At 38.9% G+C, this 16,388-nt stretch overlaps 2 protein-coding genes across 2 annotated transcripts; both read right to left on the reverse strand.

The window, feature by feature from the left end:
- Positions 1-672: 672 nt before the first annotated feature.
- Positions 673-4,595, reverse strand: LOC140864696 (protein ELC-like). The gene is made up of 2 exons (XM_073268995.1): positions 3,198-4,595; positions 673-1,061 (listed from the first exon to the last, which is right to left on the reverse strand). The coding sequence occupies exon 1, from the start codon at positions 4,421-4,423 to the stop codon at positions 3,239-3,241; it is 1,185 nt and encodes a 394-aa protein (XP_073125096.1). The 5' UTR covers positions 4,424-4,595; the 3' UTR covers positions 673-1,061; positions 3,198-3,238.
- Positions 4,596-8,628: 4,033 nt separating this feature from the next.
- LOC140862823 (uncharacterized) lies at positions 8,629-9,051 on the reverse strand. Its single transcript, XM_073265864.1, has one exon. It carries the CDS (start codon positions 9,049-9,051, stop codon positions 8,629-8,631), a length of 423 nt encoding a protein of 140 aa, XP_073121965.1.
- Positions 9,052-16,388: the final 7,337 nt, after the last annotated feature.

Raw genomic sequence — 16,388 nt, forward strand, 5'->3', positions numbered from 1 at the left:
GTGTGATGTAGTCATAAGTTTTATGAAAAAATAATATGGTCTCATTATTTATATTTATGAGGCGAACCGACTATATTGATCTATATATGTTATTACTTTTCATGAGTATGATTTGGCCGGACAACTCGTCGTGCTAATTCCACTATCATCATTATTATTGTTTTGCAATACTGATAGTTTATCCACACATGGTGCTAATTTGACGTCGTTATGACACACGTGTAGATGTCCATATTAGTATTTTCGATTGATAATGATTAAAATTGTCAAAAATTAAATGACATATGACTGAAACCCAATTTTGATGACATTGACGATAAAATCGCAAAAAAACAAACATACATGAAAAGTATTTTATGAGCGATGCCGAGATATATCAAAAGTACACACATGTAGTATATTGCATTTAAAAGATATGCATATAAAGTTTGTATCTGTTACTTTCTGAAGGTTTTGCTTTCAAAACGTTAACTTCTTGCCTGTAGGACATACAACCAGGTATTTTTTTATCTATTAATTATCAAAATAAAGTCTAATGTTGGTTTTCTGGTGCCAATGGTATTTGCATACATTTTGTTGATGTGCTGCACTAACAGATTATGGTATTTGCATACAATGTATGTATAATTTACATGATATACACACATTTCTACCTCTCGGTGAGCTTCGACGATCCCCTGGGTGACACAAAGATCGAAACTCCAAACTCTCTGTTTCGGGCCTTGTGGTCGACATGTTCGGTTCAAATCAACACAAACTTAAACTAGAGTAATCAAAAGAAAAAATAAAACATCATGTATACCCGAGCCAAACAAAAAAAATACAACACTTGTTGATTTAGAAAACTAATCAGTTTTGCCAAAAAGTGAAGGTAAAACATCTTAGCACAAAAATCTTGATCTTGTGGAACAAGGCCTCAACCGAAGGAACTTCAGACTAAAAAATCATCTTGTCACGAGTCCCCCAGATTTTACACAGTGGACGCGAAATCAAACATCCTAGTCATGTTGATAGCATCACGTTTTTGATAATTTTGTTTCTGAAACCATTTGAAAGTTACCCTGATAATAGTAGACATACAATGAATCATATGAAGCCAAGACAAAACTCTGAACCAAAGACGCTTACAGAAACTGCACTTTAAGAATAGGAGGTCAATGATTTCAATACAAAGACGAGCAAAGAACACAACTTTCATCTCCTTAGAAGGGATGTCCGTGAGTAAATAGTTTGCCTCTGGCACACAAGCAAAGGATAAATGTATCAGGCCGCCAAGGTCAGATCAAACCCGAGGCCAGAGGAACATTTCTGAAGAACGAATAAGCTTGACAAAGTGTACAACATGGGTGTAAAGTCTAGCAAGAACTATAATTAGCCAAAGCGTATACTGATCGACACTTTTCTTGACCTAGAACCAGATACCCTCAAGGCATTTGAGCAAGGTAGCTTCTGTAATATTTCACCCATTTACACGATTGGACCGTTGACCTAACCCAGTTCGAACATGGACCCAAATTTATGAAATGGTTTGATGAGCAACCAGTGGGATCAACTTTATTTGTTTCATTTGGCAGCGGGGGTTACCTCATCAGGAATCCAAATACAGGAAATACATCCTGGTTTAGAGCGAAATAGACAATTGCTATAAGTTGAGTAAAGGTTTGAACGATGCGTTCGGAGTAAGGGAGGATTCAAATTGGGTTCTTGGAAGTGAACAGACATCAAAGTTGGCAAAAAGTTTAATTGAGGCAGAGAAGGAGAAGGGCCAAGGAATAGGATTAGAAATCTCAAGGATTCTTGGTATCAAGTACTGAGTAAAGCTGGATCTTCTGCTAAATCACTTGCTAAAGTGGTTAAAATCTGGAATGTTTGAGATTAAATGTTGTTTCGTTTTCATTTGTACTCCATTTTATATTATCATAACTTGTGGTGTTAAGCAATACAAACGACATTACCCTCAAAATAATTAAAGAACCATCGGCAAGGACGCAACTATGCCGAGAGCTGAGCACAGCAGAGACACACATGTTAAGTCACCACTATCACTCCACGACCAAACCTTTTCATTCAGAAGAGTGGTGCGCTTACTGCTAATGATTTGATGCATAAACACATTCATACACAAGTCTATGTTCGAGCATCGTGCTTTTATTTGTTTACAGTAGAAGGTTTCAATCATGTTTTAATTCTCACTAGTTGCTCAAGGATAAATTTCCTAATATAAAAGAGAGTAGTAGAGATTGCAGTGTTAGAATGATTGCAAGGCCTCTGGGTTGGAGACGAGCCTAAAGGTGTACGGGAAGTTAGAAAGTGCAAGGCCACAAGTTTCAGGGTGGTTCAAAGTTCTGCTTCTCAGCGAAAAGTGCATGAGAACATATCCCAAATGAGCCAACTGTAAGTGGTTTCCGAAGTTTTGTTACTCCAATTTGGATTAAGACACTTAATAGAATTATTATAAGACGAAATGAAAAAAAACAGATATCATGCCACACCAAACCAAGCTCACAATGTGCACATCCCTAAATTGATGCACATACACTCAATCCATGATATGTCCTCAATCAAAGTATCAAACATACGCATCCCAAAGAATCAAGAAGGAATGAAAGAGAAAGGTAGTGCATCCATAATCCAAGATACGTCACGTGGTCAATCACAGGCATCCAAAAGAAATAAGAAGAAAAGCGAAAAAATATATGTAGTAGGACGCATATAATGTAAAAAGAAGGAAATATTACTTTGGTAGATATCAAAAGGTTCATTAATAGGACAATATTGTATGCATGCCAAAGGAGTTTTCAGCAGCATGCATGACCTTATGGTTCTTAAGACTTTATATATCATTCTCTTTTAATCTTTTGCACAGATTTCATCTAGCATAAACTTAACTGCCACGCGTGGGTGAGGCTCTCCAAACAATGAACTATGATGTCGAATATATTTAATATCATCATAATCTGATTTGTCTATAATACATGTCTTCTACTTCAACTTTGTTAACTTTGCTTTCCATTATTGTCTAATAATAAAAGAAAAGAATGTAAGCCTCAACATATTTTTACCAGTATATCCACAAGAAACGAATTTAAACAAATACCGTTGTAATCAGAATTCATACATCAGATTCCCTGTAAAAGATTCCACTTTTTCATGTTCATCAAAATAGTCAAACTTACAATGCCAAGTACGATGTATACCTGAACGAAATAGTTGCAAGCATCTAATATATTGAAATTCATCACAACACATATTGGGGAGGTGCCCTTGCAGCCATACTAGCAACCTGAGCCTGCATCTGAACTGCCCTGACTTTCGAAGCCGTGGCTCGATGGAAGAACTGCTCCCGCGATAAAAGCCTCACATTTCTCAAGTATTGATCAAACGGCACCGCCCCTTCTTGCACCGCCTTATCCAATGCATAAATGGTATCTTCCACAGCCAAATCCGATGCTGTGCAATCCATCATCTGCTTCGACAGAGGATCAGACTGCTCGAATGCTTCGTCCACATTTCCGCTACTGAAATCTTGGCAGCCCAATTTTCCTTCATTATCACGTAACCATTGGTTCAAAACATCAGTATTCATCAACACCAACTGTAATTGCTGCTCCAATCCCTCTCTTTCATCCTGCATTTCCTTCAACCCTTTCCTCAATTCTTCCTCGCGCATTCGTAACACATTTTGAGCACTAAAAAGGCCTTCCATTTCAGCTTCCCTTCCCTTCCTCATCTCTCTGATGTCACCACTAAAACCTTCCACCAGTTTGTTTATGGCGTTTTTCTTAAAAACCTCGGCAGGATCCTCCATTACTCTCCCAACTCCATACGGCGGCGGAGGAGTTGGGGAGTAAATCTTCGGTGGGTTCGAAGGCCGTGCCTCCGTCGAACCCATTGAAGAATTTACACTACCATAACTGGAATTCAAATTAGGGTTCAAATTGGGACTTGAGGGCTTACGCTGCGAGTAAAGCGGCGGATCCCGAGCAAAGAAATGGCTCAAAGACCTCACCAATTCAACCAAATTCGATCCAGGGAAGACCCATGAATGGATGTAGGGGATGGAAACAACGCCGTTGGGCGACACGAAGGGGTGGGGACGCTTGATGATCATGTCGCGTGTGGGATTCACAAAGACGAAAGGCGCGTGACGGGGGTACGTCTCCATGAGCCAGATGATGACGGGGATATTGTACGTTACGCCCTGGAAGGACATCGGGACGGTGCCGTCGGCTTGCAGAAGGTTGACTGTGCGGCCGTCGTTGTGGTTGAAGACGGCGGTCTTCGGTTGCAGCGAAGGGTACGCCTCCGTGAGGTACAGCAAGTGCTGCCGGATGTGCCACTTCATGTCCTCCGCGTACGGCAGCGCCGACGGGCCGCGCTGCGACAGCACGCTGTTGAGGAATTGCTGCGTGTATTGCTCCATTTCACCAGAAAATTGGCGTACCCAGATCTTGATTCCTCCTGTAAACCAATTATTTGCTCCAAAGAAGTGTAATTAATGGTATTTGAATTGATCGAATCCAAGAAACCAAATTAGCTAAGATAAGAGGAAAAAGGTTGAGAATTTATCATAAGACGCGTTTGCAGAGGAGAAAACGCTAGATGTATTGACTTTTATATATAGTATTGGTTTTATTTCTTTTTGCCCCTTCGATTGTTGTCATTTAACCCCATGAATTACATCAATTAACCCATTCAACTATTGCTTATAATCCACTAAAAAAAAATGTCCGTGCTATGACAACAATAATTGTTTATTTGACCGATATTTTGATACTTGGCACATGTGACAAGAATTAAACCGTTAATTATAATACTTACTTTAATAGTTAATCGCAGTATGTTAAAAAAACAATAATTGTATCAGTTATGAGAACAATCGAAACAAAACAAGAGGTTGATTGAAGTATTGCATAGCTTGAAATTGTATTGTTATTATTAATTATAACTTTGATAAAACATCTACAACTGGTATATGATTATATAACTTTGATAAAACATCTACAACTGGTATATGATTATATTAGATGTCACGTGTTCAATTCTCCTAGTATATGATTATATTAGATGTCACGTGTTCAATTCTCCTAAATTACAATGATAGCAATTATTGAGTGGATTGATGAGATGTAATAATTATCTTTGCTAGACAAGTGTTATACTGGTATATGATTATATTAGATGTCACGTGTTCAACTCTCTTAAATTATAATGATTGATAATTACCATGTTTTCAAAATCGGACCGGACCGGCCGATTCAACCGGTTCGACCGAGAAATGGCCACTGGTCCGGTCCGTTTCGGATTGCTCCTAAAAATCGTTTTTACGGTCAGAACCGGTCAAGAACCGGTCGAACCGGCTTCGAACCGGTCGAACCGGTCAAAAAACCGGCCCAAAACCGGTCAAGAACCGGTTCAACCGGTTTTTTGATTTTTTTTTGAAAAAATATATTTTTAATTTTAAAACCTTAATTTAATATTTTAATATATATATATATATATATATATACAACATTATTTGGAATTTGTACTTCATGAAAAATATTATTTTAATAATATTAGATTTTTTTAATTAATTAATTAATTTTTTAAAAATATATAACTAAAATTAATATTTTGAATATATTTATATGGTTATTTAGTTTTCAAACTATGATAAATCTATATATTTTTCTATTTATATACATCTTTTAGGTTTTAAAATTTTAAAATATATTATTAATTATATTATATTATATAAACGGTTTTCCGGTCCGACCGTCCGGTTAAAACGGTCCGACCGATTGGACCATTTTTTTAAGGTAAACCGATTCGATCACCGGTCCGATTATGAAAATATTAGATAATTATTGAGTGGATTGATGAGATGTAATTGAAACGACTAGATCCTAATACTACTATTTTTTAAAAAAAATAAATATCTAAATATTTAATATAATATATATTTAAAATCATGCATCCATAAATGAATAAATAAATAACTAATACTTAATATATTATATATACTTAAAAGGTGTATATATATTAAATAAATAAATTTCTAAAATAATTATAAACATAAACAATTTTTCATAAAAATATTTCAACTAAAAACCATAATAAGAATTTGCATGCATATAAAATAAGTATAATTTCATGCATCAAATATCATCATCCAACTCTCCAAAAATTCTCACACAAAATCCATGAACTCATAATTAAATCATAAAACATGAGCGAAAAACGTAATAATATTCAAAACACTGAAAACATGACTATATCGATGGTCACGGGCTAGCCGGCTGCCGGGAGGCTCATATGTCTTCACCGCCAGTCGGGGTTACATTCTCTAAATCATATTCTTGCTCACCTGCACCATTTTAGTCTAGTGAGCCTAGGGACTCAGCACGCTCTATCTCATAATAGCAACATGATTAAAAATTATGTAACATATAATACATGCAAGATACATAATAAATAATATATATTCATGCATATCCTTATAATACATAAATCATGATCATCACATAACTTAACATTCATACTCATACATAACCATCATGCATCATAATAAGGACATATCATATTTTAAAAATCTGAAGGTTATATCCATGCTGTGTGACATGTCATGTCGATTGATCAATCTAAAATCAACGTACGTGGCGGTGGGAGCTCCACCTCTTGGCCCCTTCACCAGGCTGACCCGGATCCGTAGAAAAACATAATCATAATCGTATGGAAAGGCAATCGAGCCCCAGTGTCCCGACCCACAGTCCCGTGTCATATGGAAAGGTCTCCGGGCCTAGGCATCTCATCTCCAATCCCGTAGGTTGTCATACACCTACTTCAACTCCCTTAAAATATTTTTTTTTTCATTGCCCAACATTACACATATACATATATCATCATGTAAATACATAAAAATTTTCATGATCTTATTTTCATAAAATATTGCCCGTAAATATATATATATATATATATATAATTAATTAATAATATAAATATAAAAATTATACTTTTTCATACTTAATATATTCATGCAATAATTAAATATATATTTACGGACCATGCATATTTTTCATGGATTGGTTCAGGCTGCTAACTACCTAGACTTAGGCCCATTAACTTCTAGATTTGCCCAATGGGCCCAATATCCCAAAAGTGGCCCAATAACTTCTATGGGCCCTAGGTCCATAAAAATTATTGGACTTAATTAATTATTTAAGCCCAATTTATTAAACTCATGAAGCCCAAAAATTAATTAACCCAAAATAGGCCCATAATCTCACTTAAACTATTAATTAATTTAAAAAATAAAATACTCGAGCTTAACTAAAATAACCCAAACCCGGACCCATCTAAATCAACCCATGACATAACCGAACCAACCCGGACCCGTGATGACCAACCCAACCCGTAAAAACTTAGAACCCGATTCCCCCCTCAATCTTTCCCTTCGACCATGCAGCAGCAAGCCTTTATGACTTGTTGCCGGCCGGCTCCGACCGCCGACCATCCAGAGGTACACCGCCCAGACGTAGCCCACGTTTGAGTGGTTCCAACGAGCTATGCCTCGCTTTGAACCGATCTCTACACAGCGCTAGCGAACCACGTTTCGAAAATCCTGAAAACTGCCGACTTGAGAGCAACGAGAAAAATAAAGCTTCGACCTCCTGGTTTCTCACAATTATGCAACCATCTAATCTAACGAAAAGGACCCTAACACACCCCATAACCATGAGCCACCAAGCCTTGTACGAATCACATCAGGAAACAAAGGACAAAATCGTGAGAAAATCATGAAGAACCATGAGGTCGTGAGTTTCAACGTGGAAGAAGAAGAAAAATATGTACAGATTACGTGTATGTCCAAAAATCTTCATGCCAAAACAATAATTTCATGTTCAAAATAGAATATATAACCTAAATGGTGGCCAAGGAGAGAATTCAAACGTGCCTTTCTTGGAGATTTCGATCGAACAATGAATATTGACGCGTATACAGCTTTGCGAGATGAAAGACTTGAAAACTCCGACCAAGATCTTCAAGAATTCGTGTGTGATGGTGTGTTTTCTGGTTTTAAGTTGTCAGATGTGAGGGTGGCGGCTTAGGGAATGAGAAACGTGAGTTTTTTGCTGAAAACGTGAGAGAGACGAGTTGGATGGCGGCTAGATTATTCAACGTGAGAAATAGGAAGGATACATTGTATCTAATTATTAAATTATTAAGTTAGAATTTAGGAAAATATTTATCATATTTAAGTAGCTTATTTTAGTGAAAATTGATCACATATATTATATATATATAAATATTATTTTTCTTAAAATAATACCTTAAATTAAATATTTTAAGGCTAATAAAATTATCATAAAAATGTTTGGAATAAAATTCCTATACCTCGTCCATCCACGGTCCCATCTACGCGATCGAAAAACATTATTTCTAAAAATCTCATAAATAGCATAAATATGGGTTAAATGCTAAAAATAATATTCAAATCATGAAATTAAAATCACATAATTCACATAAAGCCATTTAACCCATTTTCAAAATTTTAATTTAATTATTTTCCTAGTTATTCATGCGAAATCACCTAATAAAATTCTAGGCGTTACAACTCTCCCCCCCCCCCCCCCCCTCGAAATTAGATTACGTACCAAATAACTCCAGTGAACGAGTCCTCATGTCGGCCTCGGTATCCCAAGTAGCTTCCTCCTCGGAATGATTCAGCCACTGGACCTGGACCATTGGAATAGACCGCGTCCTAAGCCTCCTTTCCTCGCGAGCTAAAACTCGAACGGGCATTTCCTCAAGTGCTAGCTCTGGCGTAAGCTGTAGAGGCTCGAAATCCAAAACATGCGATGGATTAGAAACATACTTTCGAAGCATAGATACGTGTAACACGTTGTGAACTACCGCAAGGCTCAGTGGTAACGCCAAACGGTAGGCCAACGTGCCAATCCTCTCCAAAATCTCGAACGGACCGATATACCTCGGGTTGAGCTTGCCTCTCCTACCAAAACGCATCATGCCTTTCATAGGCGAGACCTTCAGGAACACATGATCTCCCATGGCATACTCGAGGTCTCGTCGTCGTCGATCAGCATAACTCTTCTGACAAATCTATTCGGTCCTCATCCACTCTCTGATCTGAGTCACAATATCTGCTGTCCGCTGTACTAACTCGGGTCCTAGAAAAACCCTCTCTCCAACCTCGTCCCAATGAACAGGAGATCTACATCGTCTCCCATAGAGAGCCTTGAATGGATCCATACCTATGGATGCTTGAAAGCTATTGTTATAGGTAAATTCCACTAAAGGTAATCTCGACTCTCATGAGCTCTGGAAGTCGATCACACATGCTCTCAACAGATCCTCAAGTGTCTGGATCACCCTCTCCATCTGACCATCTGTCTGAGGATGAAAATCAGTGCTAAATAGTAACTTAGTCCCCAAAGCTGTATGCAGACTCTTCCAAAATATAGAAGTAAATCTCGAATCTTTGTCTGACACGATAGAAACTGGAATACCGTGAAGTCTAACTATCTCCTTGATGTAAAGCTCTGCAAACTGAGTCATAGTAAAAGTAGTTCTCACTGGCAGAAAATGCGCAGATTTGGTGAGTCGATCAACAATCACCCAAATCGCTGTCGATCCTCTAGCACTCCTCGGTAGTCCCATTACAAAATCCATAGAGATATTCTCCCATTTTCACTCCGGAATGGGAAGTGGTCGTAGCAATCTTGCTGGTCGCTGATGCTCTGCCTTGACTTGCTGACAAGTCAAGCACTCGGAAACAAACCGACCAATATCTCTCTTCATACCCGGCCACCAATATAAGGTCCTCAAATCGCGGTACATCTTCGTGCTCCCAAGATGAATGGAATACGGAGATGCGTGTGCCTTTGTCATGATATTGTTGGAAAACTGGCGAGTTCCCAGACCAATTACGATTGATACCCGGTGCAGCGGAAGTTTAAAATTTTTAGTATGGAACAATTCCATAGTGTGGGTATCAACCATATCGATTAAATTATTGTGTGTGTAAAATTAAATAACAATTATTAAATTTTACCTTCAATCTCGAAGCGAGATTATTGGACACCACACAGATTTCTCTGCGCTTCTTGTATCTCCCTGGAACTGATGAACGCTCCTTCAATCAGGTCCACGAATGGAGGTTTAATCCCTCTGATAGATTGCACTAGAAAATCTATCAGAAGTTTTCTGCGAAGAGAATACACGAATTTGATTCGTTATTCCTGTCTGCAATTCAAAATCACAGACCGGAAAATCTCTGACAGAGAGAGGGAGGGGCGGCCGAAACGTTTCTAGAGAGAGCTAGGGTTTTTTTCGAAAACTGTCTCTCAAAATTATGACCAACTGTGTGTAATTTCTGTACTGAAATAACTTATTTATAATGCAGGCCACTAACACCTTAGGGCCCATTAGTCATAAGTTGAGGCCCGACAAGCAAAGCCGCATGTTCAGAAATTAATATAAAATTCATCGTGACTCCGATTGATAAAACGATTTTACCAATGTGCACAGAAACCATTTCTGCACGTTTTAAAGTCAAGATAAATTTTCCTGAATCCGAATTCAGTGGTTTCCAAAAATGTCCATCCCTATGTCATTTTAGGAAATCCTACTCCCTTACTCTTATTTAAGAAGTCCAACTTCTTTATTCATTAAATTTAACTCTTTAAATTTAACTATCTCAACGGGGATTAAAACTCCATTACACTGTGTGACCCTCAATGGTTCAGGGATACAGCTAGCCGTGGGCTCACAACTCCTTGTGACTTGGAACAACGATTTCCGACTTGCCCAACGAATCATGGTAAAGCGCCTAGCAACATCGCCCCATGATTCCCTAGGTATCACTGATAGTGCCTACAAGAACCAGTAGATTTTGGTTAGCGTACAGTACGGTCCCTTCATCCATATATCCCGATCGAATCAACAACCATTGGTATATCGAGAGTCGCTCAAGATTCGATAACTATGCAATACATCTTGAAGATCAAATTAGTGACATCGCATGTGCTACTAAGAAACCATTTCTTAAATCACATCAAGTACTCTGGCCAGAGATTTGTCACACTAATATCTCCTCAGATCGCATAGGATATCCACACTCGCAAGTATGTGGTGAATCCTTGACAACAATGCATTGACTCCTATATGTGTTGTAACTGTACCCAATCTCGACACCTGATGACCCCCATAGAGTCGGTAAACGAGTCAAAGCACAGTACTAGCATATAGAGTCTCCATGATGTTTCAAGTCGTAAGGACTAATGGTGTACAACCAAAACCGCGGACTTTATCCACTCGATAAGTGATAACCACTTGGAAAGTCCGGATAGGGTAGTTCGATTATTCATCCTATGAATATCCATTTGCATGCTTCGAACATCTCCATGTTCCCTACCAATGAAACGTGGTACTCCGCATCGCAAATGCTAGTCTCAAACTCGAGCGATCCTTATCCTTATTATCGGACGGCTCAATCGACTAGGAACGGTTTTAGAATATACAGTGACTATAAGATGTATTTCATGATAGACATCCCCATGTTCTACCACATCTTACATACACTATAGTATATTCAAGGTCTTTATCAAAACAACAATATTATATCACAATATAACAATATGAAGAAAGATAAAGTCATTGCCATTAATAAAAGTGTAAATAATATTAAACAAAAGATTGTTTATACAAAGAGTCAACAAAGCCCATAGCCACACAGTTGGCTCACTGGGCACCCACTCTTACAATCTCCCACTTGCCCTATAGCCAACTAGTCATACTACGTAGACCCATTGCTTCGCGATGTTTGTCAAACAATGGTCCTGGAAAAGGCTTAGTAAGTGGATCAGCGATATTGTCTGCAGAGGCCACTCGTTCGACAGTGATGTCTCCTCTTTCCACAATCTCCCGGATGATGTGGTATTTCCTCAGTATGTGTTTGGATCTTTGATGAGACCTTGGTTCCTTTGCTTGAGCAACGGCACCCATGTTGTCACAGTACACCGGGACTGGACCAACAAATTCAGGAATGACGCCCAACTCTTGGACGAAATTCCTCATCAAAACGGCCTCTTTAGCAGCAGCTGATGCTGCAATGTATTCAGCCTCAGTGGTGGAATCCGCTGTGGTGTCCTGCTTGGAACTCTTCCAAGAGACAGCACCGCCATTGAGCATGAACACAAATCCAGAGGTTGACTTCGAGTCATCCACATCACTTTGGAAGCTAGAGTCGGTATAGCCTTCCAGTTTCAGATCTCGTCCTCCATATACCATGAACATATTCTTAGTCCTTCGCAAGTACTTAAGAATGTCCTTCACGGCTTTCCAATGCATTTGACCAGGATTAGCCTGATACCTGCTCGTGACACTCAGAGCAAATGCTACATCCGGTCTGGTAGATATCATCCCATACATGATACTACCTATAGCTGACGCATATGGTACATGTGTCATATTCTCTATCTCTGCATCAGTCTTGGGACACATAGACTTGGATAAAGAAACTCCATGACACATGGGTAGATGTCCTCTTTTGGACCCATCCATTGAAAACCGTTTCAATATGGTATCGATGTAGGTTGATTGAGTGAGTCCTATCATTTTCTTAGATCTATCTCTATAGATCTGTATCCCAAGAATGTAGGATGCCTCACCCAAATCCTTCATCGAAAATCTACCTGATAACCATATCTTCGTTGACTGCAACATCCCTACATCATTCCCAATGAGTAGGATGTCATCAACATAAAGTACTAAGAATGTCACAGCATCCTTAACTACTTTCTTGTACACGCACGGTTCCTCCGGGTTCTTGATGAAACCAAAATCTTTTATTGTTTCATCAAATTTCTGGTTTCAACTTCTTGATGCTTGTTTTAGACCATAAATTGATCTCTGAAGCTTGCATACCTTATGCTCGCTTCCCATGGATGTGAACCCCTCAGGCTGCTTCATATAGATTTCTTCCTTAATGTCTCCATTAAGAAAAGCAGTCTTCACATCCATTTGCCATATCTCATAGTCATACCATGCAGCTATGGCAATAAGGATTCTTATGGACTTGAACATTGCAACTGGTGAAAAGGTTTCGTCATAGTCAACTCCTTGCCTTTGAGTATAACCTTTCGCCACCAATCGCGCCTTGTAGGTCAATACCTTACCATCAGGCCCAAGCTTTCTCTTGTAGATCCATTTGCACCCTATCGGAACAATTCCATCAGGAGGATCTACTAAAGACCAAACTTGGTTTGTATGCATCGAATCCAATTCAGACTGCATAGCTTCAAGCCATAAATTTGAATCCGCATCAGAAATTGCTTCCTTGAAGTTTCTTGGATCACATCCAATGTCGGGTTCATCTTGATCCCCTTCAAGAAGAAGACCATATCGAACAGGAGGTCTAGAAGTCCTCTCGGATCTTCTAGGTTCAGGCGTGTCCAGCAATGGTTCCTGAGGCGTAGGATCGTTATTTTGTATTTCGGGTTCTTCTCGAACTTCTTCGAGTTCCATCATCTCGCCTTTCTTATCCAATAAGAACTCCTTCTCCAAGAAGGTGGCATTCCTAAAAACAAACACCTTTGTTTCAGCAGGATAATAGAAATAATATCCGATTGAATTCTTCGGATACCCTACAAAATAACATAAGCTGGATCGACTATCCAACTTGTCTCCCACTGTCTGCTTCACGTAAGCAGGACATCCCCAAATCCTCAAGTACGAATACTTAGGAGCTTTGCCATTCCATAACTCGTATGGTGTTTTGTCCACTGCTTTAGTGTGGACGTTGTTCAAGAACAATACCGCCGTTTCAAGCGCATAGCCCCAAAACGAAGGTGGAAGCTCAGTGAAGCTCATCATAGATCGAACCATGTCCAACAAAGTTCGATTACGACGCTCCGATACACCATTAAGCTGTGGTGTCATAGGAGGAGTCCACTGAGAGAGAATCCCATTCTCTTTTAGATAGTCCAAAAAATCGGTACTTAAGTATTCTCCACCTCGATCCGATCGAAGTGCTTTAATACTTTTACCTAGCTTATTTTCTACTTCAGCCTTGAATTCTTTGAACTTTTCAAATGCTTCATACTTATATTTCATTAAATATAAATACCCATACCTTGAATAATCATCAGTAAAGGTAATGAAGTAGGTGTGGCCGTGTTGAGTCCCAACTCTAAATGGACCACAAATATCTGTATGGATCAAATCCAACAGATTTTGACTACGCTCAGGTTTCCCCTTAAAAGGAGATTTAGTCATTTTCCCTTTTAGGTAGGATTCACAAGTAGGTAGAGAGTTAATATCAGACATATCAAACATGCCCTCTCCCACTAGCTTGTTCATCCTCCTTGAGGAAATATGACCTAGTCTAGCGTGCCAAAGGTTTGCCGGGTTTTGACTATCGATTTTCCTTTTGTTTGTTGTCGCCGGTTTATCAACATAATTTATTGGAACGTCTTTTAGTTTTAAGTTGTATAGATCGTTTTCAAGTTGTCCATTTCCAATCAAACATTCATTCTTGTAAATATTGCAAATCCCATTCACAAAATTGCAAGAATAACCATCTCTATCTAGCATAGAAACAGAAATAATGTTTTTAATTAAATCCGGAACAAATAAAACATCTCTCAAAAATAATTTAAAACCATTCTGCAAAATCAAACAAACATCTCCAATGGCTGTAGCTTCAACTCTGGAACCATTCCCGAGCCTCATCTGTGTCTCACCCATTCTAAGCCTGCAACTTCTTGTCATCACCTGCAAATCATTGCAAATGTGAGATCCACATCCGGTATCTAATACACAAGAAGTTGTATTAAGTGAAATGTTTATTTCGATATAGAACATACCCTTTGCAGTTCCCAACTGCTCTAGATATTCCTTGCAGTTGCGCTTCCAATGACCGGGCTTCTTGCAGTAATGGCAAACATCCTTGGATTTTCCATTGTTTGAAGCCTTTGTATTGTGCTTCTTCTCGGGTTCGACTTTCTTGGGTGGGGCAGAACGTTTCTTGCCCTTCGTACTTGGCCCCTTCTTAGCAGAAGATGAGGAGCCCACCAAGAAAGCTGGTTTATCCTTCTTTAGTGTGGATTCATATGTAACAAGCATATTGACCATCTCTTCAAGGGTGGCCTCTATCTTGTTCATATTAAAATTTATCACGAATCCATCAAACGAAGAAGGAAGAGACAGAAGCAGTAAATCCACGTTGAGTTCATGCTCCAACACCAAATCAAGGGTTGCCATCTTCTGTATGAGCCAAATCACTCGTACCCCATGATCACGGACCGAAGTCCCTTCACGCATGCGACACGTCATAAGCTCCTTAACAGTAGCAAACCTTTCAGCCCTCGACTGAGCCCCAAAAAGTTCCTTGAGTTAAGCGTGAATGTCAGCAGCATTCACGGTGTCCTCAAATCGCCTCTGGAGTTCATCAGACATCGAGGCTTGCATATAGCATTTGGTCTTGATGTCATGGTCCCACCATGCATCAAGTTTGGCCAATTCCTCCGGACTTACGTCAGCTGGTGCTTCCTTTGGAGGTGATTTCTCTAACACGTAGAGCATCTTCTCCGAAGTCAAGACAATCTTCAACTTCCGGAACCATTCCGTATAGTTTGCGCCAGTCAACTTGTTTTGTTCGAGGATCGAGAATAATGGATTACGCGAATTCATTGTATGAAATACTGAAAAGAAAAACAGACATATATCAATGATTGTTTAAGCAATTTACTAAGACATAAAATAGGCGAATTTAATTTTATGAATCTCACTCCCACTATTTTAACGATTTCACTACCCTCTAGTGAAAACGGGAAACTTTTTCCTTAGTGAGAACATGGAGTTCAATTGACAAACTTATGGTCCCGAATAATATCAGCCAACCATAATTCTCAAAAGGTAGAGCCCAATTGCTTCCAAAGCAACCCCCATGTATTTACCTCATGTCCAATAAGGGCCCAATAATATGACGCCGTTTATAGTGACATGTCAAGATGACCCATCAATATTAAGTTGTGATGGACGGTCGCCATGTGGATCCCCAATAATATGAGCCGATCCCATGGGAGTTCCACCCAACTTACAACATGTGTCGATCCAATGTACAACTTTTCGACGGACGGCCCCCCCCAATAATATGAGCCGGACCGTATCCGCGGGTAGCATCACATACATTGACCGTTGATGGAAGGTAGGAACATTTAAACAAATTTAAATTTCCTTTATTTATCTTGATATCAATTTTAAATCATATTTAAAATGAGGGATTTTTAATTATGAAAATTTGTCTCATCATTTTTCAATTTATTGTATGCTTGCCGGATTCATACAATTATGTCTAAAACATGCATACAATCATAATATCATAT

The sequence above is a fragment of the Henckelia pumila genome, chromosome 4 (genome assembly GCF_033568475.1).
Source record: "Henckelia pumila isolate YLH828 chromosome 4, ASM3356847v2, whole genome shotgun sequence".
Lineage (NCBI taxonomy): Eukaryota > Viridiplantae > Streptophyta > Magnoliopsida > Lamiales > Gesneriaceae > Henckelia > Henckelia pumila.